The 22,110-nt window shown below is 40.4% G+C and overlaps 1 protein-coding gene across 1 annotated transcript in view; it reads left to right on the top strand.

Moving 5' to 3' along the window:
- Positions 1-20,861, top strand: part of sema3aa (sema domain, immunoglobulin domain (Ig), short basic domain, secreted, (semaphorin) 3Aa) — a 33,376-nt gene extending 12,515 nt beyond the window's left edge. The window contains exons 2-17 of the mRNA XM_072377111.1: positions 1,899-2,059; positions 3,388-3,450; positions 6,588-6,707; positions 7,506-7,596; positions 7,689-7,808; positions 10,047-10,189; positions 10,338-10,452; positions 10,559-10,628; positions 12,914-13,058; positions 13,188-13,407; positions 14,178-14,269; positions 14,361-14,402; positions 14,633-14,790; positions 16,393-16,460; positions 16,552-16,700; positions 18,228-20,861. Of these exons, the coding sequence (XP_072233212.1) occupies positions 1,899-2,059; positions 3,388-3,450; positions 6,588-6,707; positions 7,506-7,596; positions 7,689-7,808; positions 10,047-10,189; positions 10,338-10,452; positions 10,559-10,628; positions 12,914-13,058; positions 13,188-13,407; positions 14,178-14,269; positions 14,361-14,402; positions 14,633-14,790; positions 16,393-16,460; positions 16,552-16,700; positions 18,228-18,959 (2,489 nt within the window). The 3' untranslated portion in view covers positions 18,960-20,861. The remainder of the gene's footprint in view (positions 1-1,898; positions 2,060-3,387; positions 3,451-6,587; positions 6,708-7,505; positions 7,597-7,688; positions 7,809-10,046; positions 10,190-10,337; positions 10,453-10,558; positions 10,629-12,913; positions 13,059-13,187; positions 13,408-14,177; positions 14,270-14,360; positions 14,403-14,632; positions 14,791-16,392; positions 16,461-16,551; positions 16,701-18,227) is intronic.
- The last annotated feature ends 1,249 nt before the right edge of the window (positions 20,862-22,110 follow it).

The raw sequence follows: 22,110 nt of genomic DNA, 5'->3' as shown, positions 1-22,110 counted from the left end.
ATATCTATTGGATATTTCACAAGGTTTTATTGAGTTGAAACACAGCAAATACTCACATTTTAAAAGTTGGAAATGGAGAATATTTTTGCATTTAAGTGTTTAGTCAGCTTGGTGGTCCACTCATGTCAGCTTTAGTTGAACAGACTGAAGAACAATAGATAAATTGGCTCTTTCACAGACTGGACTGGAAGTGTACTGGCTACTCTGTAGGAAGTTGTGCCAGTGGAAACTTCTGCGCAGTTGTTACCAGATAGTTTGGCATCTACTGAAAGAGGCTGACACGGTATAATGTTTATTTTTTTCCTCATGCCATACATTGCTGCTTCTTTACTTGAGCGTCTGTCTGAAACATTTAGTTTTAGCTTCCACCTCTTTATGACCTGACTTCTGAAAGAGGTTATTGCTCAGAAATGATGGAGTAGGGACAGCTGTTGATTCTCTGTTTTAAGCATGGCTGTCATGATGTTAGATTTTCAGTCAACAATTATTATGGTCAAAAGCATTTACAATTAATATATCATCTCAATTTATATTGAACATTTTTAAAAAAAGCTTTTCGACAAATACATTTTATTTTTTTTTTGCAAATGATTTGCAGTGAAAAATAGGAGGTGGAGAGAGATAATTCCTTTAAAGACTTAAAAAACAATCTGTAGTCACTAATATTGTGATTCTGTCAAATGAGATATCGTCATGTTTATTATTAACAAAATATAATTTTTTTTGTTTTTTTAAATATCATAATTGTGGTAATATGGTCAAACTTGCCACTATGAGGCAGGGATATGTGATTTTTGTACTTAATATGCAAAATATGCAAAAATATGCAATTTTTGGCAGACCATGGGTCATATTCTATGAAGGAATAAATGGTCACTATGCCCCTCGGATCGCTGTCTGTGTCTAACCTGACATTGTCAAGTCTTGGAAGAAAAACCTGGACTACAAGTGAGGAGTCCTAAACAAATCAGGAGCAGTGTGCTCTATGGGAGTGAATAACTCCATTTAGTGCGGATTTTACAATAATTTTCCATGCAACAAAATATTTTTATTATACTGACGAAAAGGGGAAAACACATCAAATTCCTGAGTCTTTCTGGATGTATAGCTCAAGTGAATGAAAAAAAACCCTCGTAAAAGGATCACGGACACAAAAACTCTTCATCTTAGCATGTGTAGGACATGTATTCCTGTGTTGACCTGCTTTCAAGTGGGAAGTGATGTCCTTTGTTAATGTACTACTATTGCTCTTGTGATCGCTAACCTTTCAAAGTTGATGAAATTCAACTCCAGTGGTTAAAATGTAACTGACAGCTAGCAGTCTGGCTTATTTTTTACCCGTATAAAGAACATTGTATTGGTTTCCTTTTAGCCTTGTCACATATTGTCAGCTCATACCTGAAGACTTTGTACACCCTGAATGAAACACTGTGCAGAAGTACATGTGCAGTCACAGACTCATTAATGTTGATTTACATAAAAAACGATTTGCAGATATGCGCACACACCCACACATACCTCCTTACACAAAATGTCTCCACTGCTCCTGACTTTGTATGAATTATTCAGCCAATCATACGGCTGAACAGTCTGAACTGTGTCCCTGATTGTGACATGCTGTGTTCACTTTAAATGTCTCACGGTATACATGATTGACATGTGTCTGCATTCAAGTGTGTGGACTAGTTCGTGTGGAGCGGTTAAGGAAACATGAAATTTCCTTAAATGTAATTTATTACATCAGGGCATCATGATCAGGTAGACATTATTTATATATATTTAGATGCTGTCAGCAAAACAAGCCAAATGTGCACTGTTCAAATGTTCACTGTTTATTAGGAAGTGTTTTCTTTTCTAAATTTGAAAAATTGATCACTTTGTTCTTCTCTTTTTTTCAGAAATGTTAGAATCCAGTAACCTCATCACTTTCAATGGGTTGGCTAACAGTTCAAGCTACGACACTTTCCTATTGGATGAAGAGCGAGGGAGGCTACTGGTCGGAGCGGAGGACCACATCTTCTCTTTTGACCTCGTCAATATCAACAGGGACCACAAACAGGTTAAATTCAAATGCCATATTCTCGAACAGAATTTTGGTTGTTTTTCGGGGTTAAATAAAGTCAGGTTTCCTCTTCTATTCTGTCTGCTGCCCTCCCCTCTGGAGTCCATTACTCCATCTATTTCTCTCCTGCCTCTATCCCTCCCACTGTCTGTCTTGGTCCAGACACGGCTGTTCATAATTCCATTACACCACCTGGACTAGGTTAACAGTCTTTTTATCTGATTCGGGCAGCTATCACAGACACACTAGACTGACACAGACTTGCCTGTAGGCTGCAGAGAGCTGCACAAGGGAATGAAAGTGCTGAAAAATGCATAGTCAATGCAGAGAGGGAGTGTGTCCCCGAATTCCTTTGCCCTAGGCTCAGAAGTGCTTTTTTTCTTCTTTTTTGTCGCTCTTTTGTTCTAATCTCTGCACCATTACAAGATAAAGACCAAAAAGTGGTGATTAAGCAAACCCAATGTAATTCTCATAAAATGTACAATGCATATTCCTGTGACAGCACAACTCAGCTAATCTAAGAAGAGACAAAGTAAAGCAATAATCTGTGAGTATCATAAAGGAAAAATAATGCATGGACATGCATGTGCATACATTTCCATCGTCTATCAACATCTGTGTGGCCAGCAGCAAAGAAAAAAAAACTGAGCTCTGTCTTTCCCCAATTTTGAGTATGTGATCATTTCCTTATTTATTACAGCTCACACAATCACACACTCATACTCTCCATGTGGGTTTAAAATTCATGTGACACCAGGGGCCACAGATGGATGACAGTGAGATCTATCTCATCCAAAACAAAGTTTCAAAACCATGTTTTTTTCTTCAAATTTGAAGGGAAAAGTACAACCTTATGCAACCCGAGGGGGGAGTTCAACTTTTTGTAAAGCCTGAATTTTAACATAAAAAGTGTCTATTTTAACTCAGCAAATGCAGTACATTCATATTGGATTTATATTTTAACATATTTAATTTAATTTGACGTAAATTAGCTATATTTTTAAAGACTTTGTTATACCTTACCCATCTGCCCCCCTTCTAATGAATAAATCCTTATGTTTTTCCATTCTTTTTAAAAGACTGTCACTTATTTATCATATCAACAGCGACTATGTAAAGAGGATTAAGGACCTTAGTTAACAAGGAAATATTTATTTTAAACATGATGAACCCAAATTCATTATCTTAGAATTACATAACTCTCTTTTTTCTCTAATTCACGATATTGACTCACTGCCTTCAGGCATTCGTTTCATAAAGTGACATGTTAGTTCTCCTCCCCACCTCCAGTGTAATGTTAATTTGTCATTCTCTCATTTGCATAGATTGCGTGGCCTGCCACCCCTTCCAAGAGAGATGAATGCAAGTGGGCAGGAAAAGACCTCGGGGTAAGTCCTCATTCATGAGGTCATCAAGGTTTGAGCTCTTCCATGCGGTGTTTCCCTTTTTTGTTAACTAATGCATATAGCTTATTTTTCTTCAACTTTGAGAGGGATTTTCTCAGAAATGTCTTAATTACAACAATTAGCAGACACAGCTGTCTGTGCCCAGCAGTTTTAATGGAACAATGGGACTGAAAAGGGAGAAAATGAACTCTGATAAAAGCTGTGTTCCATTTCACCTCTGCCACATTGCGCTCTCTACGGGTCATTCCCCAATGACACCTACAACTAAACACACAGACACTCACTGTATGGCAGATGTTCAGTCACAGTAAGGTACACACAGTGTGTAAATGGCACACGGACAATGCAGAGGTTATTTGCTTCTCTGGTGTACTGTTTAAATTTTGGAGTATGTTTATGTTTCTGCCTCATGTGATTCTGCACGTGTGTGCGTATTTATGTTCGAGTGTTTTTGTTTGAATTCTTCTTATCAGGTGTGACATGTTAGCTCACATGCCTAATTCTGCTTGAGCACATACTATATGCTACTGACTTTATTTGTGTGCACACTGCTGTTGGTATATCTTATCTTAGTGTTGTTGTTTTGAAAACTACTCCCCGTGTTGTATCTGATCTCAATTTCATGGCTGGATGAGTCTCGAGTTCAGGGCTGCAGGGTTTCAGGATTATCCAGAATAACATTCATCTTTTCAAATCAGAGGTTCCACTGGGGTCCAGCTCAATACCAGCTTTTTCATGTTTCACTCAAAGTCACGTGCTGGGTCAGCACTACACCTACACTCTGTCGTACAGTGGAAAGAATGCACTCTGGCATCAAAGAATCACAAAAAATACAGTGATGAGGTATTTGCGTGCTGTGAAAATGTTTACCCTTGAAAATGAGGCGGTGCGAGCAGACACAGAGTACTGCACCGGGAGAGGCCTTGATTAGGACATTACTAAAGCATTCAGAGCTCCCGAAGTGATGCATTTCTCCAAACCACAATTTACAGCCACAGAGCAAATGTAACAGCTGCCCCCCCCCCCCCACTCCCAGACCCCTCCCCATCCCACAAAATGCCTGAGGTCTTTATCACTATCCTTAGTAGAGTGACTGTAACATGGCCTGTGTTGTTGCATTTTGATTTAGTGATTCAAGAGTTTGGGAACTCGAGTGTAACTTCATGTTGAAATGCCTGATGTCATTCCTGATTGGCTTCCCAGCTATTACAGACAAATCATAATAATCCAGTACTTTTCCTACATTTTCCTGATTCACACAAAGACCCCAGTATTTACCTAAATTCACTCAACTCGCTTTAATACTTACAAATCTGTCCACCCATTTCTCTGATGGAGAGTGATTAATACCCATTCCAAAGTGAGTGATTAATTTGATCCAATAATGACTCATTTATTCTCTCAGGGTATTTTGGTTTTCATATAATGACATGGTTTGTAATCGAGGAACCCATTTCTCACTTGAGGGCAACACACAGCTGGACCCGAGTGACCCTAGCTAATGCCTGTCTGTGTTTTGGTGCAACCTACCTACCACATAGCTAATGAGTCCAACTTAGACAGCCATGTAAAATCCTTAACAGAACTGACCCTAGAGGGTTTTATAGTCGTTGATGACATGCATATAATCAGGGCGTGAGAATGATGTGAAGGGGGACATGCGCTCCCACAGTTGAACAGTAGGAAACTCAGAGGGTAAAGTCATTAAGTTGAACAGTTACGTGCGGGGCTGGAGTCAGCTGCAAGACATCGTGTAAGTTTATTCCTTCTCGGTGAACTTAACAATACTCATATGAATAGTTTGTGTTGACTTTTTTGAAAAAGTGATAGCATGTATAGTAGAAAGACATAATATAGTTGAAAAAAATCAGCCAGTCATCATGCTATGCCAATGTTTTCATCATATTAAAACAGTGTGTCTTTAGACTGATTTATTTAACCTTTGGGTAGTGCCAAACAAGCTTACAAAATAGCTGAGCGAGCCAACTGTTTTCTCCAGCTTCATACTGAGCAAACAGAGTGAGTGGTCTCGTTTTTACATCCAATTCTCTGCAAGAGACCAAATCAGAATGTCAAAGTTTCCCCTTAAGCAGATTACTGGGGAAAAGAAACTGACAGAGCTGAAAGTTTCTGCCCTTTTGAATAATAGCATAAAATTCTGGATTTTGGAAAAGGTTTGCAGTTTGTGATCCCAGAGTTGATTTAAGCTGAGCTGGAAAATGTCATCACATCAACTTGATGCCCTGCATCCATTTGTGTCTCATAGAGGGACTTCATCACATCATCAAAGTGTGAGCCTTAGAGCTGATACTCGTGTTGAAGCGAGAAAGTGAAAAGGGGTAATTTGGCTGTCATGTAATGTGCTGCGTTTCCAAATCCCCTTGCAAATGTATACCTTATTTGTTAGATGGATATACAGCATGTATCTATAATTAGCCGAACCCCAGCCTAATCTTTGAAACACATGTGCCCAAATCAGCTCCTCAAGACTGCTAATAATCCTCCTACATTAACCAATCCCATTGATTAGCACTCTAATAAACAGTCTCACACCACTGGGACTATCAACATGTAGCAGAGAGCCAACCAAAATACCCTTGGTAAATTCAGACATATGGATCATTAAAAGCTCTGTGGCAGATTTGCCTGATTTGGCTTACAGGTGGGATATCTTTGAAGCAGACTATATTTCACAAGTCTTTCCACAACTGGAAAGTCACTGCTTAATTTGGAATTTCAACAATGCTTTTCTCAAAGCCCTATTATTCTCTTCTTTTTATTAGTTTATATTTTCAGCTGAATCACATAAAAAAAAAATCTGCATTAAAGATCTCAACTTTATTTTTGTAAAGGATAAAACTTCATTTCAACCTCATGGTATAGCGAACTGGTAGAGTGAGAAGCTGCTAAAATATGCAAGCTCTTTCATAAACCTCCACAAAGTTTCATTTGCTTTGGAAGACTGTACATTATGCAACACCCGTTAGGATTACAACATAAACAGAGACAGGTATCGCATTTACAAAATGTATTCAAATCTATTTGCCAGCTGTTTGTCTTGTTGAGTACAATTAACAGTAGATTGAAGCTTACTGTTCCTTTTCTTGTTTATTTTGCAGAAAGAGTGTTCTAACTTCATTCGTGTCCTTCAACCGTACAACCAGACCCATCTGTACATCTGTGGAACAGGCGCCTTCCACCCCATCTGTGCTTATCTGGAAATGGGCAAGAGGGCAGAGGTAATACATTTTCTGCTTTAATGTGTCTACATGTTGTGGGGTTTTAATAAGTAATATATATGCACAAGATGAACTCTCAATTGAACTGCCATGAAATGTGAGAACAGTGCTACAGTAAACTGGTGAGAGAGAAAATACACACGTACACAGCAGTGTATATTCACTTTATCGATTGTCTTTCCATCAATGTTTTCTTTTGTGTAAAGAAGTGGGGGAAATGGCTTACCTCATTGTTCAATTACAGCTGTTGGATATTAAACAACCTCCTTTCTACATAAAAGTTTAATCAATCATCTTGATACAGGTCCACAGATTAATCAGCGTACCAGCATGGTTTCTGCAGACAGACAATGGGGAGTGGAGGGAGGGTTTGCACCATGTAGTTTTTAAGTATAGCTGACCCTGTGTGAGTTCACTTGCGCTTAAAGTGATGTTTTCAGTAAGTGAATAAGCTGGGTCTCTCTTTTGTTACTTTTAATGTATTCAGAGACGTTCCAGATGATGTCTTCTATGATCCTACTTTCCTCCTCATTATTTATACATATTTCTGTTCCACTGTTGTAGAAACTGCTGTAGCCAATGCCAAAAGTCAGCAGTGTGAAAAGGAAGAGGAAAAAAAAGAGAAGACATTAACCATAGCTCATGTCAGGCTGAATTTGTTTTGCATCCCAGCCCAAAATAGCATGCTATAATGAGAATACATTGTAACTTGAGGCACAGGCTATAAAGATACTTTTAACCAGGCTTAATGTGGCTTTCATTGGCCTCACATTGAACTATGACCCTTTCCACCCGCAGGACAACATCTTTCGACTGGCCTCACTATTTGAGAATGGCCGCGGGAAAAGCCCCTATGACCCCAAAATGCTCTCAGCCTCACTTCTGATTGGTGAGTTTCATCGCTGCCTTTGTTAGTTCCAGGAAGTATACATTCACTTTGGAGCTGGTCATTTGTTCCTGACTATCACCTCTCGCTGGCAGATGGAGAGCTGTACTCTGGCACATCTGCTGATTTCATGGGAAGGGACTTCGCTATTTTCCGTACGCTGGGGGATCATCACCCAATCAGAACGGAGCAGCATGATTCAAGATGGTTGAATGGTAAAATGTAGTTGAATAGTTAAAATCTGTATTATGCTGTACACTAAAATATGTTGCCATTATCTGGTTTTCAAGGGGCTGTTTGCAGTGGAGGCTAAAAATGTTTAGTACCATGGCCTTTAAATACCAAGCAACACTGGAAAAAGCACAATCACAACACACAAAAACCAAAAAGCACAACTGAATCTCAGAAAAACACAATATGTAGCAGAACACAATAAAACTTTGCAAAACACTACAACAAAACCAAAGATGTGGCAAACGGTCATTGAACGCAGCATGTCATGAAATCCAACACAATTTATCTAAATTTCTCAAACTAAACCAAATTTCACAAGATATCAGAAAACACTACAATGGAACAAATATCCCGAAAAATATTTAAGTAAGCTCAGTCTCAGAAAAAACAGTAGGCTTGTTTTTTAAGTCACAAAAGTACTTCAGAAAACAACAAGTATAACACTTTTTTTCCCGCTTAACACAACATTTTTGAAAAAAAGGCTGGACTTTTGTCTTTCGTTTTGTTAATTATTTCTGTGCTTTGCTTCTTATTGAAATGTTCTATTTTTGCAATGTACCACTCGAAGTAGAACTATATCACTGGTCATTATTTGAAGGAAAGACATTGTTGACCTTTTCATCAGACTTTGAAGCTTTAAATTTTCCCTCAGGCCTCAAGTCTCTGATAATTTCCATTCATGTGCAGACATCAGATATCAGAGCCCATTCACAAAGTCTGTGAATTTGCCTGTGCTAGTAAGATTAGAGCTGAAGTGAGGGTTATTGACTGTTCAGTCTGTCTGGCTATCTTTCGGCACCACAGAGGACTTAGGGAGCCACAAAAGGTCGATTTGAACCTTTCCCTCAAGCTGTGCCATCCCTTTTTCCCCTCTTTCCCACAGAACTAATCCGCTCTCAGCTGTTTTCCTGTTGCAGGGTCAAATTCTTCCTAACTCTCCTCAACCATCCGCCTCCCCCTCAACACCATCAAAACTCACAAACACTGGTCTCTGCAGTGCTGATCACTATGACATATTAATATGGGCCATTTAAAAAGGAGAAGTCTTTGTTATGGCGTTAATCCCCATCGATCTTTCACCTTGTTCAAACAAATACGCTGGGGATTGTAATCATTCAGCTCTGCAAAATCCAGCTCTTTCCTCACAAAGAGGGGTTTGTAATTGCATGGATTACTGGGGAGGGGATATTCTATCAAGCCTTTATCAACAAGGTTACATGGTACTCAAATGTAACAAGAGAGAAACTTGGGAATGAATCTGTAATAGCAGATTATTGTAAAAGGATTTAGGGTTAAATGGTAGTTTTTTTTTTCGTGGATGTGGATTTTATTTACACGTCTTCACCTTTTAATACCCCCTCACTCATATAGACTTTGGATTAAACCTCCTTTGTATAAAGTGGCCTTTTGTTGAGAATCAAATGTGATGAATGGAATGACCTCAGTGGTTGGCAACATCAGCAGCAGCAGTCTGTTTTTCTTTGAGATCGCATGCTCAGATGAATTTATGAAGTCGGAGATTTAACGGCACATATTCACCATATAAAGCCTGTGTGGGGTACACATGATTCATACCAGAGGTCTCGCACCCGCACAGCACTTATAAATCTCTTTCCCACTTTGGCCACACTCTCCTTTTTCACAGCTACTCTATATCCCAAGTGTCCATGGAGGTGTAACATGGCACTGCTTGTTTCTCCCCAGCTAACCCCCTAGATTTCAGACGCAGGCTCGTTTTACGCGTGATGACGCCTCAGTGACTGTGGCCACTATTCCTCACTCCTTATGCCCCCTTTCATTGCAGAGCTATCTCAGCCCTAAGGCCTTGGCTTCTCCGCTTAGCTTTGATTTCCTCTCGCGCTTAAAGTCACAATAAATTTATTCAGGCGTTACCCAGGACAATCAGAGCCATGTGTGTTTGCAAGGATGTGGTCTAGAGACAGGGTTTATGTGGGATTTGGATCTAGAGCGCTCGCTTGAGGTAAAGTCAGATACTGTAACAGCATGGTGCAAAGTGCTTAGCTGTTATTACTGAGCTGTGACTGGAGGGAATGATGCGGGATTGGTTTCAGAGGTGTAAAATTGGGTGAAAAGATTGTCATTGCAAGAGAAGTCGGATTGTAAAATGATCATTTTGTATGGTTGTGTGTGAATTTGTTACCTTGGATGTGTCTGTGCAAAGTTTTTCGGCTTTACTCACGCTCACATTTTTGCCCTAGACCCCAGGTTCATAAGCGTACACTTGATCCCTGAGAGTGACAACCCCGAAGACGACAAGATCTTCCTGTTTTTCAAAGAGAACGCCATGGATGGAGAGCACACCGGGAAGGCTACTATCGCCAGGATAGGACAACTGTGTAAGGTAACAACACGTACGGTGAAACAAAATCCTTCCTCTCTGTCTTTTAAGTGATGAGAAGACCGATTTTGAAGATATCTTTCATCACTCTGATTGTGTTACAGACATAAGTACACATAGAGCTCACGGAAATGTGTTGATGTTGTTGCAGAATGACATGGGAGGCCACAGGAGCCTTGTAAACAAGTGGACCACTTTCCTAAAAGCCCGGCTCATGTGTTCAGTCCCTGGGGTTAATGGCATTGACACCCACTTTGATGAACTACGTAAGTGTGTGTTCTTCATTTCCATATGGAGAAAACAAGCTCACATTCCTCTTTAGAAAGCTACAAAAAACCTTAACCCTCTCTCATCGTTGTGTCTTATTTTTAGAGGACGTATTTCTCATGAGCTCCAAGGACCCAAAGAATCCAGTTATCTACGCTGTATTTACCACATCCAGGTACAAACCTGTCCAGGTTTTTACATGATGACCTCAAGAGTATTTTGCGAGGGCTCAAATTCTCAAATAGCGTGACAGACACTGGTTGTGTCATATTTGTTTTGTTGATTTGTTGCTAGGAGATCAGAAGGAGTTGAAATGCAGTATTTTTATTGGGTATATCTCCTGAACAAGTTATTTTCTCTGTATCTGAAAAACACATGCTCCATATCTCCTTTCAAGAATTCATTCTTTTCACATCCCTTATTTCATCTTTTTTTTAAGAAATCTAATTTCCAAAGCATTTTAAACGATACTGCAGCATGCGAGCAACCAAGTGTGCCGCCGTCAAATTCCCAGACAGCGCTCCTGTAATCCACTTACAGGTGTCCTATGGTTGCTTTCTTTTCAGATGGAAACCCTCCCCGTGTCTCAGCTTTGGGATTGCTTTTATCCGATTGCCCCATTCCTCACTACCTGTCCCCTATTTCATTGAAACCCTGGCAGTCTTGTAGGGAAATCAGATTAAGGAGCAGGAGGGAGCAAGAGAAACATGATATTCACTTAGCAGGAATGCCCCAGCCGTGAATGGGGTTTTCAGAGGCCGGGTGTGGCTCTATAGAAGCATGTGGAGAGGTGAAGGCATGGGGAAGGGCAGATAAGAGAGCCGAAATGGCACAGATGGTGGCACTTATCATGATGATGATGAATTTGCATTTGGCTAGGAGGAGGGGGTATTTTTTGTCCAGTGCTCTGTGCAAAGTGCTTTGAAAAGAGGACAAACACTTCACCATCAATCACAGCGAATGATAAGACACGCTGAATAGAACAGCAGTGCGAGCTAACGCGTAAGGACAGGCGCCTCGCATCACCGGACTTTTATGGCTTTTCTCAGATTTCTGGATTGGATTCAAATCGAGAGCTTGGTGCACCTTGGCGGGAGTCCACCTACGTATCTGCATGTCTGCCGCACACACATACACATGTGTGCACTTTAAAATTCAATTATAGGGCATTGAGGAATTAGAGTGGTTTAATTGGTTTTTCTAAGTGGCCGCTTTTCAGAGATGAATAGAGCAGAGATTCAGAGGAACCAGCTTTTAATATCACTGCTTAATGAGGCACAGAGAAGCTGCCACTGACAGATCAATGTTTGATTGTGCCCCGATGTCTGTGTGTATGTGTGTACATTTTTCTGGGGTTGAATTCACACACCCCTCTCCTTCTAAGTGTGTGTGTGTGTATGTGCACAAACACATAGTCGACCTTCTTACTAAGCACAGATACTGGAGTGTCTTTTCTTGCCCCTGGAGTTAATTGAATTTCTCTGTAATTAACATTTTCAAATGCTAATCCATTCATCTTCCATGCTTTGGTGAATATTGTCGGCTGTGTGTATGCCAGCCACATCCCTAATTAGTCTGATACAACTTCCCATTGCAGTCAGCAAGACAAAGGACATCTTGAATCTCATTGAAGCATTTGGTCCCTGCAATTGCAGATTTGCTGCCCAAATCAAAATGTGCCATCTGTTAAAAGGTGACTCTAGGAAACTTAACAAACAAGCTTGACTTTTTTTTAAAAATAATTAATAAAGCAAAATAAGTTATTTATTTTTAAAATTGTGAAGCACATCTTGGTGTATATGGTCAGAGGATGCTGAACTCAACTGAGTACACAGATTACAGACAGCCAGCTAACATTGTCAAAATCTCCACAGCAGTATGTTATTAACTAATGTGGAATTTTCTAATATTTATGTGGATCTCCCAATATCTTCACTTAGATGAGTCAGAGCCCATACTGCTATCATCCTTTTGACCTGGACAGAGTGTAAATTGAAAGAAAATCCATGTAATATCCCCTTTTTTCACACAACCATTCGACCTTGCCCTCTCAAATCTTGTCTGGATAAAGAAAGCAAAATCCATCTGGCTCAAGCAAGGGCTCGCAAAAATACTGGAGGGGATTTCAAATACGCTCTAAACCAGGTCTCCTGTTTGGCTGGTGGCGTGCCCAAATTCCTGTCTGTTCTCAAGAGGCTGGAAGCAATCAGAGAGAAGTTCCAATCTGTCATTCCTGTACTTAGATAATGACAGCCTTGCTCCCCTCTCTTTGTACTATGAAGGGTCATTTTGTTGTCTTTCCTCAGTATTTCACAAGCTCCTAATCCCTGTCTTGTGACCAATCATTTATGAATCTCCCTTGTTTGTCAGCCGTCTTTATTTTACTTTTTTCTTCTCCTCATAATACACTTTTTTTCTTTCTGTCTCTCACCCTTTCCATGTTTCTTTCTCCCTCCACAGTAACATTTTCAAAGGCTCAGCAGTGTGTATGTATAACATGGCAGACATCAGGAGGGTTTTCCTGGGTCCTTACGCCCACAGAGATGGACCCACCTACCAGTGGGTGCCCTTCCAAGGGAGGGTGCCCTACCCTCGCCCTGGCACTGTGAGTCTTGATATACAAATCCAAAGTTTTATGCTAATGCCCTGAATGATCAGTAGTCACACTTGCAGAATGACTATGCATAACAGAGGTTCACATTCTTACATTTGTTCTTTATTGACCAAATCTCAGTGCCCTAGCAAGACATTTGGTGGGTTTGACTCCACTAAAGACCTTCCTGATGATGTCATTACCTTCGCAAGGGGTCACCCTGCCATGTACAACCCAGTGCATCCAATAGGGGGACGACCCATCATGGTGCGAACAGATGTGGACTACCAGTTTTCTCAGCTGGTGGTGGACAGAGTGGAAGCAGAGGACGGGCAGTACGATGTTATGTTCATCGGCACAGGTATTCTTATTTTTCATGGCAATTTGGTCAAATAAAAGCTTATTTTGACACGTTGGCAACTAATTTTTTAAAATATAGACTATAAATGAGGCACACACACATAGTTCAATGTGTGGGACTAAAACTGTAAATAAACAGTGTACTCATTTTGACGAAAAGTATCAGGACAGTTTAAAGAAATGTTCCTGGGAATATTCAGAAAATTAAACTAAAAAAGTAAAAAGCCTCTCTTACTGTTGCAGGCCTCTCTAAAGAAGGGACTGAGCTTCGGTTGCATTCACACAAATCATGGCAATTTTGCACCTTCCTACAGGGTTGTTTTGAGGTGTTTGTTTTGTGCTTTAGCATATAAACAATCAGAGAAAAAAAAAGCTGATCTCTTTGCTCTTTTCCAATTTTTCTCATGACTGCTGCTCTATCTCCTCATTCTTTCTCAAGCTTGCTTGACCACAACAACTCCCAGAGTGAGTTCCTGAGTGGGGCATGAATGGTGGCCAGTGATGTTTTTAGTAGTTAGTTTGTTTTCTTTTTGCTTTAAATTAAAAACATTAATAACAAACTTTAATTTAAACTAATTTTATGAGCTGTGGCAGACACTGACCATGAGTCTGAAGCACAATGATAAAAATGAAGATGGAGAGGGGTATCCAACTATTCAGGAATGCACAAAACTGCAAGCCACCAAGTTGCTGTTAAGAGAGAGTTTACAATTGATCAACACAGAGGACTGTATGTACACTTATTACATGTGCCTGTTTGTTGTCTTTCAGATATGGGAACAGTGCTGAAGGTGGTGACAATCCCTAGGGAGAGCTGGCATGACTTAGAGGAGGTTGTGCTGGAGGAGATGACTGTCTTTAGGGTATGACATTAAAAATTGTTAACAGCTATCTGTGAAGCAGCTCTTTATTTCAAAGATGTGGTGTTAAATGGTCGCTATATATTTTGCACAGGAGCCTACTTCCATTACTGCTATGGAGCTGTCGACCAAGCAGGTAAAAACTTGATTTCACACATCATAATTAATCCAAAAGGTCCAAGTGAGACAAATAAAGGTGTGGTTGTGGGTCTTTGACCTCATATACAGACATCCCTAAACAAAGATATTTGATGTGCCTACTGAGACTTAAACCCGCAGCAAGCCTTTTTTTGCCGCAACATTTCCAGCTAACCCACACAGTAGGATTTAATTTTTACATCTTTGCTTTTTCTTTCACTCCCACAGCAACAGCTGTACCTTGGCTCAGGCTTGGGTGTATCACAGATGTCTTTACATCGTTGTGAGGTGTATGGGAAAGCTTGCGCTGAGTGCTGCCTGGCCAGAGATCCTTATTGCGCTTGGGATGGTGCTGAGTGCTCAAGATACTTTCCTACCGCCAAGAGGTAGGAGCCTGGATGCATTTAACGCCCTTCTTTTAGCTTTATTTATCCTCAGAGGGCTTACTGAGCCTGTGTTGCTCTTTTCAGCAAGACCCTGCTTTTGTTATAATGTTATTGCATATAGTCACACCTGGGAGTTATCAGTACACCTGCATTCTTCTGCTGCAGTTGGCCTTAAAACGTTGAGTTGCCCTGATGTAATACCTATTTTCTGTAGCTACAGACCTCCACTGGCCTATTAGCAATTACAGTCTATCCAAAAATTAGACACAGATATATGACGCATGCCAAAACACCCAAACATGGAAGTAATCAGGATATTACACAGGCACAAAATGCAGTCATTAAAAACACATATGCACAAGTTTGCATTCCAAGAAATACAATCCAGCAACCTGGGTTAGTGCTCCCGCCAGTTGTTCTGAGTTGTGAATCCATCACCCTACTGTCAGGATACACACACACACACACATGAATATGCACACACCAGCTCACATGCACTAAATTATAACCAACAGGAGCTGTCTGACCGCTTCACCCCGCAGCCGGGAGGTATGAACATACACACCCTCAAATTACCCTCTGCTGTAACCAGCAGGCTTAGGCTGACCACTTCAGCCCTCACACACACATAGCACTACACCCCTGTATCTCATTCATCCAGAACTTCTCACACCAGCAGAAGTAGGCCAGTGGGTATACTCCAGCTTGGCAGGGTTATAGAGGTGGTGGCACACCCCATGGTTAAAGGCCAGAACCGTCTCCTCTCAGCTCTCCTCTACACTGAAAATATTTTCCCTCGCAGAACGAGAACCAGACACTGGGCTCTGCACGTGCTCAGACAGCCAAAAAGACTGGAATGTTAGCTCAGGAAATGCACAGAGAATGGACAAGAAAAAGAGGGAAAGGATGACTGTATATTAAGCTAATATTATCAGGGAAGCAGTTAGGAGGGGATGTGTAAATTGTAATAGTTTGCAGAATACACTTGTGCAAACTGATCACTTTATTCAAGTGTTTCTTCTCTACTTTTCTCTATCTGCTCTGTTCCATTCTGTCCAGCCTGTTCTGTTCGGCTCACTATTACTTCATTTGTCAGCCTGTCAACAGTTTTAAACCATGACAGCTCAGAGCAAGGGATATCTTCGTAGCTAGTCAGTAAAAACCAGACTATGAAAATGCCTTGCTGTCATAGTAAAAAACCAAATGACACAGTGGAATTTCACAGAGAGGACAAAGATCGAGCCTGGTTTTACAGGGCTTTTCAAGGGCAAAACAATTCAGCATGTGTTTCATAATAACGGCTCATCGGACAGCAATGAAGCAAAGCATCTCACTGTTCAGCAGATTTATGTTTCTCCCATTCTTCCAAGGTTTTGTGGGTTTTTTTTTTTTTTTTCGTCCATGTAATTTAGCAGTGGAGTAAAGGTTGAATAAATGCTCCTTTTCTACAAGGCTGGTTAACATTGCCCCCTAGTGGTCCAAATCAAACAATACAGAGAATACACACAACGTGTACTCAATAAGTTTAAATTGGATACCTAAATATTTTAAGTAAGTATGTTTTCACCACCTACATTCACTTTGACTGTGGTTCATCCACAGGAGAACCAGGCGACAAGACATCAGAAATGGGGATCCTCTCTCCCAGTGCTCAGATCTTCAGCATCACGGTATTCAAAAGGCCGCACACAAACACTCTCAATTTGCTGTCTCCTATTCATGCCACAAAACTCTCACCTCTCTGACTTTTGGTTTGGTCAGATGATACAGATGGCATTACAGGCAGCGTGGAGGACAGAAGTGTGTTTGGTGTGGAGAACAGCAGCATGTTTCTGGAGTGCAACTCCAAGTCTCAGAGAGCGCTCATCTACTGGCAGCTGCAGAGGTCCAACGATGATCGCAAGCAAGAGGTCTGTATTTGTATGTGTTTATGTGTTTTAGAAAGAACTTATTCAAACTATGTGAAAATGCATGGAATGTGTACATTCTGTGCTTAGTAACGTGCAACTATATCCTTGTTGAATGGTTTTTCATTACATAATAATTTACAGCTAGATAATTATAAATCACAAATAATACTACCTATTTCACATTAATTGTTTTTAGACAAATCATCTCTCTTCCCAAAGCAATAAACTTCCTGGCCTATCATCTGATGACCTATGACTCTGTTAATCTTTAGCCTCTTAAACCTGGAGGGGCAAAAAGCTTTGGGTGGGGATGTTTAGATTCACTTTTGACCCTTGGATGTAACCGGTTACTTTTGCAAGAATTTGCTGTTTTTCTGCTCTGTTTTTCTAGCTGTTCGTTGAGAGCATGTTATTTCAGATACCAGTGAGAAATGGAAATATGACACAGGAAGTGAATTTGAGCTATTCATCCACAAGTCTAATGGCTTATCAGATGCAAAACACAGCAGTTTCATAAGTTTATCTGAAAGGAAATGACCAGCTACACAGCCACCTATCTGATTGACCATGACAGCTGCTTGATCATTTTATTATTGCTGTACAGGTTGTGCCATTTTTTAACTTTTAAGCTGGGAAGCCCTGCAGTTTTTTTTTTTGTTTTTTTTCCTAGCTCAGTTTCTGTTGACAATATGAAAAAAAGACATCACCTTCCCCTTGAGCACTTGCAGAGCTAGTTTTTGTTTTTATTTTAGCTAATGTGTAAGCATTGCTGTTTGTCTGCTTGTTAGCAAGATAACACATACAACTACTCAGGCAAAGTTGGAGCATAGGGGAAAGAAGAACCCAAAGAATGTTGGTCCAAATTGAGATTACATACATTGAAACCACAAAATACAGCCTTGGCCTGGTGGAAGATGCGCTTTCTGAGGGCTGTTGTTTGTTATTTATCCTTTATTCAGCCAGGAATGCGCTACTGCAGACTCAACTCTTGATTTTCATTGCCTAAGCAATCAGTTCTCTTAAAATTTTAAAAAGTGTGTGGACAGTGAGTCTCTTCTTTTTTGTCTCTCAGACTGTCTAAATGTAAAAAAATAAGCCAGCAGTTCAAACTATTTTCAACTAACATTATTATTTCTTCATCAAGTCCCTATTTAAGAATAATTCTTTATTTGTTGAAAAATGTGTGACCGCACAGTGGATTATATTTGCGAAAACACAGCATTATACACTTAAAAGCTTATCGGAAGATAAATTGTGAGAGATGGGAACTATGCAGATCATATCAGTAACTGTACAACACATATTCCACATCAGGTAAAAGTAAAAAATGTATAAAAACAATAACAATTGAAATTAAAGTTAGTGTTGAATTATTGCATGGCCTACTAATAGTCTACCCTCCACAGATCTTGAAAAGTTCATAAACTGCAGTCCAGACTCATGGAGTATGTTTTCTTGCCAGTTTGGCCAACCTGTCCACTAACCTTTTTCTAATTTCTCAATTTTTTTTTTACTTAATCTTTTCAGATCAAGCTGGACGATAGGGTTTTGCGTACAGACCAGGGTCTGCTGATCCGCAGTCTGAGTCAGTCTGACACAGGCATCTACCACTGCCAGGCAGTCGAACACGGCTTCATTCAGCCCTTGCTGCGCCTCAACCTACAGGTCATCCCTACCCAGAAACTGGGTGACATTCTACCCGGACTTTCCAGTGCAGGAGGTGGCTTAGGTCACTCAGCCAAGCACAGGGTGTGGTACAGAGATTTCCTGTCTCTGTTAGACCACCCGGAGCTAAACAGCGTGGAGGAGTTTTGCGACAGAGTTTGGAAGAAAGAGCGCAAACAGAAGAGAGTGAAAATTCCCAACGGCAACAGTCAGGGTAAACCTGACATCAGCTCCAGCTCAAGCTCTGTGTTGCGGCCCAAAGCTCTTGCCCCCACCGCTCAGAAGCAGCAAGCCAGTCCATCACACAGCAGGCCATGGCTTCAGGCTGGAGCTCCAACAGTGGAAGGGCCAACACGGAGCCAAAATATGCAGAAAGGTCAAACAAATCTGGGTATGCTGGGCGGCCAAACCCCTAAAAGCAATCAGAAGACACAAAATGGCCAGAAGGTGCAGAGCGGCTTGGCTGCTTCTCAGGTTGCAGGGGGATCTCGGGCGAGCAGCCAGCATACAGCCAAATGGAGACGGATGCAGGAAAATAAGAAGGGGCGCAACAGGAGGACCCATGAGCTCCAAAGACCCCCACGTAGCGTTTGAGAAAAAGTGCAGAGATGCACACATTCAACCAGATCTACACACACACAAGCACAAAGCCATGCGTCCACATGAATACATAAACTCATGCTATAAGTTGTGAAATCAGTGACCTCTTCATAGCAGCAGCCAGAACAAGCGAAAACCATCCAGCACAGTTTTTAGGTGAAAATACACGAACTGCACACATGTAACAAAAACAAAGACGCACACAAATGCACATAACCTGTGAAAAAGGCAAAGATGATCAGAGGACTTAAAAACTGGAATGCAAACTGTAAATGCGTGAGTATGTGGCTGGTTGCCTAGGATACTGCTTGGCAGACACTTCAGCCTCCTCCTGTACATAAGCTACTAAAATAAGACTGGGACAGAAATGTTTAGTGAGGTATTTGTTGGCAAGCAAATGGATTTAATGTGCTGAGAGGACAGTTGTGGAAACATTGATAGATTCATGGACATTTATGGAAGCAGAAATTATACTGTCCCGTTTGACCTGAGCATGTGAACTAGTGTACATGGGAATGGATTAAAAACTCATTTTTTGAGGAATTGAGGAGAAAAGATCATCTAGTCTTTCATGACAAGCAGAGCAACAACAGCGCCCTAAAAGGAGGAAAAAGAAGGGTCACAGTTCACCTTGACGTGCGCACGCCTTGCAGCGGTGACTTTCATTTTGTTTTCAAAGAAACCGGAGTGTTGTTACATGAAAAAAAAAGAAAAAGTAAAGTCATGCCACTCTGCAGATCAAGTGTTCCATCATAACCTTCTCCACTGAGGCTGGGAAAGCATTGTGCATGTTGTTGTCAAATCAATGTTTTGATAAGCTGATTATTTTATAGAAAACCACCAAGTTTTTTTTTTTCTTCTTCTTCTTTTTTTTTTTTTTCGTTCATATTTGCTTTCCTTTCCAAACATGTGCTTCAGTTTTTGGGGCAAAAATTGCAGGCAGCATAGTAGCCATTGTGCATAATCCCCTCTGCTCCCGAGGTTTTTGTGTAACTTATTATGTTGATGCTTTTTCTGGGATCTATTGAATTTGGACACAAGTCCCAGTTTCAGGCTATGCTAAAAAAAAAAAAAACAGTCTGAAACAGGGCTGCCACTTGTTTTGTGTACATATATACAACAATCTTAACTCTGTGTATATACAGTACATATACAGTACAAGAGCACCACTTGATTATTATTTATTGTTCATTGTTTTGTGAAAGGGTTGCATTTATTTTTAATATTATGATATTTTTGGCTCATCAGTATATTGGAGAAACCATGGCAACAGCAACAAAAATGCTTTGATGGACCAACTGTGTTAGAATTGTGTCAAAGTGTCCCCTTTTTGGGGATGTAAGGGTTGATTAAGTTTAGGAGCACGGCTGCAGAGGTTTGTGCATTCATTAACCACATTTTTGACAACGATAAGCACAATTTTGTCTCTTTTGCCTTCCATAGCGACTCATTTCATCATGACCTCCTTTTCCCCAGATCCATCCGTCTTCTTTTCATCCAGTAGCTATTATGTGTAAGATAATTCCCCAATCGGAAAAACATTAGCTGTGAATCTCTGTAAGAAATAGTGGAGAAAAATGTTAAATCTAGTCTGAGGAGAAGACACAATATACTGCATGTGAATGCTACCAACAGTAAGTGCATCTTTTCTATTGTCTTTTTACGTGTTTTGTGTGAGAGGTAAGATTCCCTTAATTAAAGCAAAGTGTGAATTACTTTTTGTCCTTTTGCCAAAACAGTGATATTAACAACTTATGATACTCTGGCCAAAGCTGTTGAAGATCCAAGCTCCTTTATCTTTGATTCAACAACAGCACCTCCCGTCTCCCCCGCTCCTCAATACCTGACAAGAGTAATATGTCAATGCAATAAATTAGAGCAGAAAGTGTTCCAACACTCAGGAGTTTGTCTCGCCCTCAAGAGTAAGAAATATGAGAGAGCTGGGAGTTACCGTGGCTGTAACACAGCTCTTTCTGGCATGCATTCAGTTGTCTAAATAAACATCTCCGTTAAAAAAATATATATATATTTCTTTGTTCTCATTTCTGAAAAAGAAACCTTCTGCACACAATGTTCTCACTCTTTGTATGTTTGAGTAATTGATTAATTTCAGCAGTTGCATTTGTGGTTCTTTGAAAACTTATATTCAAACAAGAGCATGTCCAGATCTCAAACAACAAACTGTCATAGACTTAACTGACGTCACCTGGTAAGTGATGAAGACGTTTAAATGCAAATGAGGCAGGACTTTGGAACATATCATGCAACTTTCACTGTGCATGCACACATGTCATGGGTTTAAAACAAAGTAGCTTGTTGGATCAGATCTGATGAACGTACATTTGGAATTCATTCCCATGCCCTAAAAGACAAATTACTTAATCCAATCCTATTCCAGCTCTGGGCAAAAGGCGGGGTACACCCATCACAGGGCCACACAGACAAACAAGACAAACAGCTATGCACTTTCACACTTACTTACAAGGTCAATTAAGAATCAGCATTTAATCTAACATTCATATTTTTGGATGGGAGAAAGCCAGAGTACCTGGAGAGAACCCACACATGCACAGAGAGAACATGTAAACTCCACACAGACAGCCCCAGAATCTAGGAACCCTCTTGCTGTGAAGCGACGATGCTAACCACCACACCACCGCGCAGCCTCTACAGCTATGAATCACGTATTTATTACCTATGAATTACCTATTGACCTATGAACTCCTTTTTTTCTTGTTCATTCAGCCCTAATGCTTCCATGCTTCAACTGATCACATGTTTGGCAGCTTGATTTATGGGATTCTGTTAGCACGATGAAAAGAAACCATAGGCTGAATAGGAAAAGTAGGCAAAATTGTCATGTTGAAGTCTTATCATTTATCACCATCTTTGTCTCTCTAGAGCCAGAAGTGACGATATATGGACAATATATCTATATGCTAAAGAGTGATATTTGAAACCTGATTGGACAATAATATAATAAGTATAAGTAAATAATATTTGAGACCAAATGTCAGCTTACTAACTTGCTTATCAAAACACCATTTCAGAAAGTTCATGTGTCTCAATCTAATGTCTTGAGTGGTGTCACTCATGCAACTTCCAACTGAAACAATCTACGTAAATGTCACATTCGTAGGTTGTT

This window comes from Leuresthes tenuis, unplaced genomic scaffold, assembly GCF_036924035.1.
Source record: "Leuresthes tenuis unplaced genomic scaffold, fLeuTen1.0.hap1 SCAF_23, whole genome shotgun sequence".
Taxonomy (NCBI): Eukaryota; Metazoa; Chordata; class Actinopteri; order Atheriniformes; family Atherinopsidae; genus Leuresthes; species Leuresthes tenuis.
This window is presented reverse-complemented; position numbering and strand designations above follow the sequence as displayed.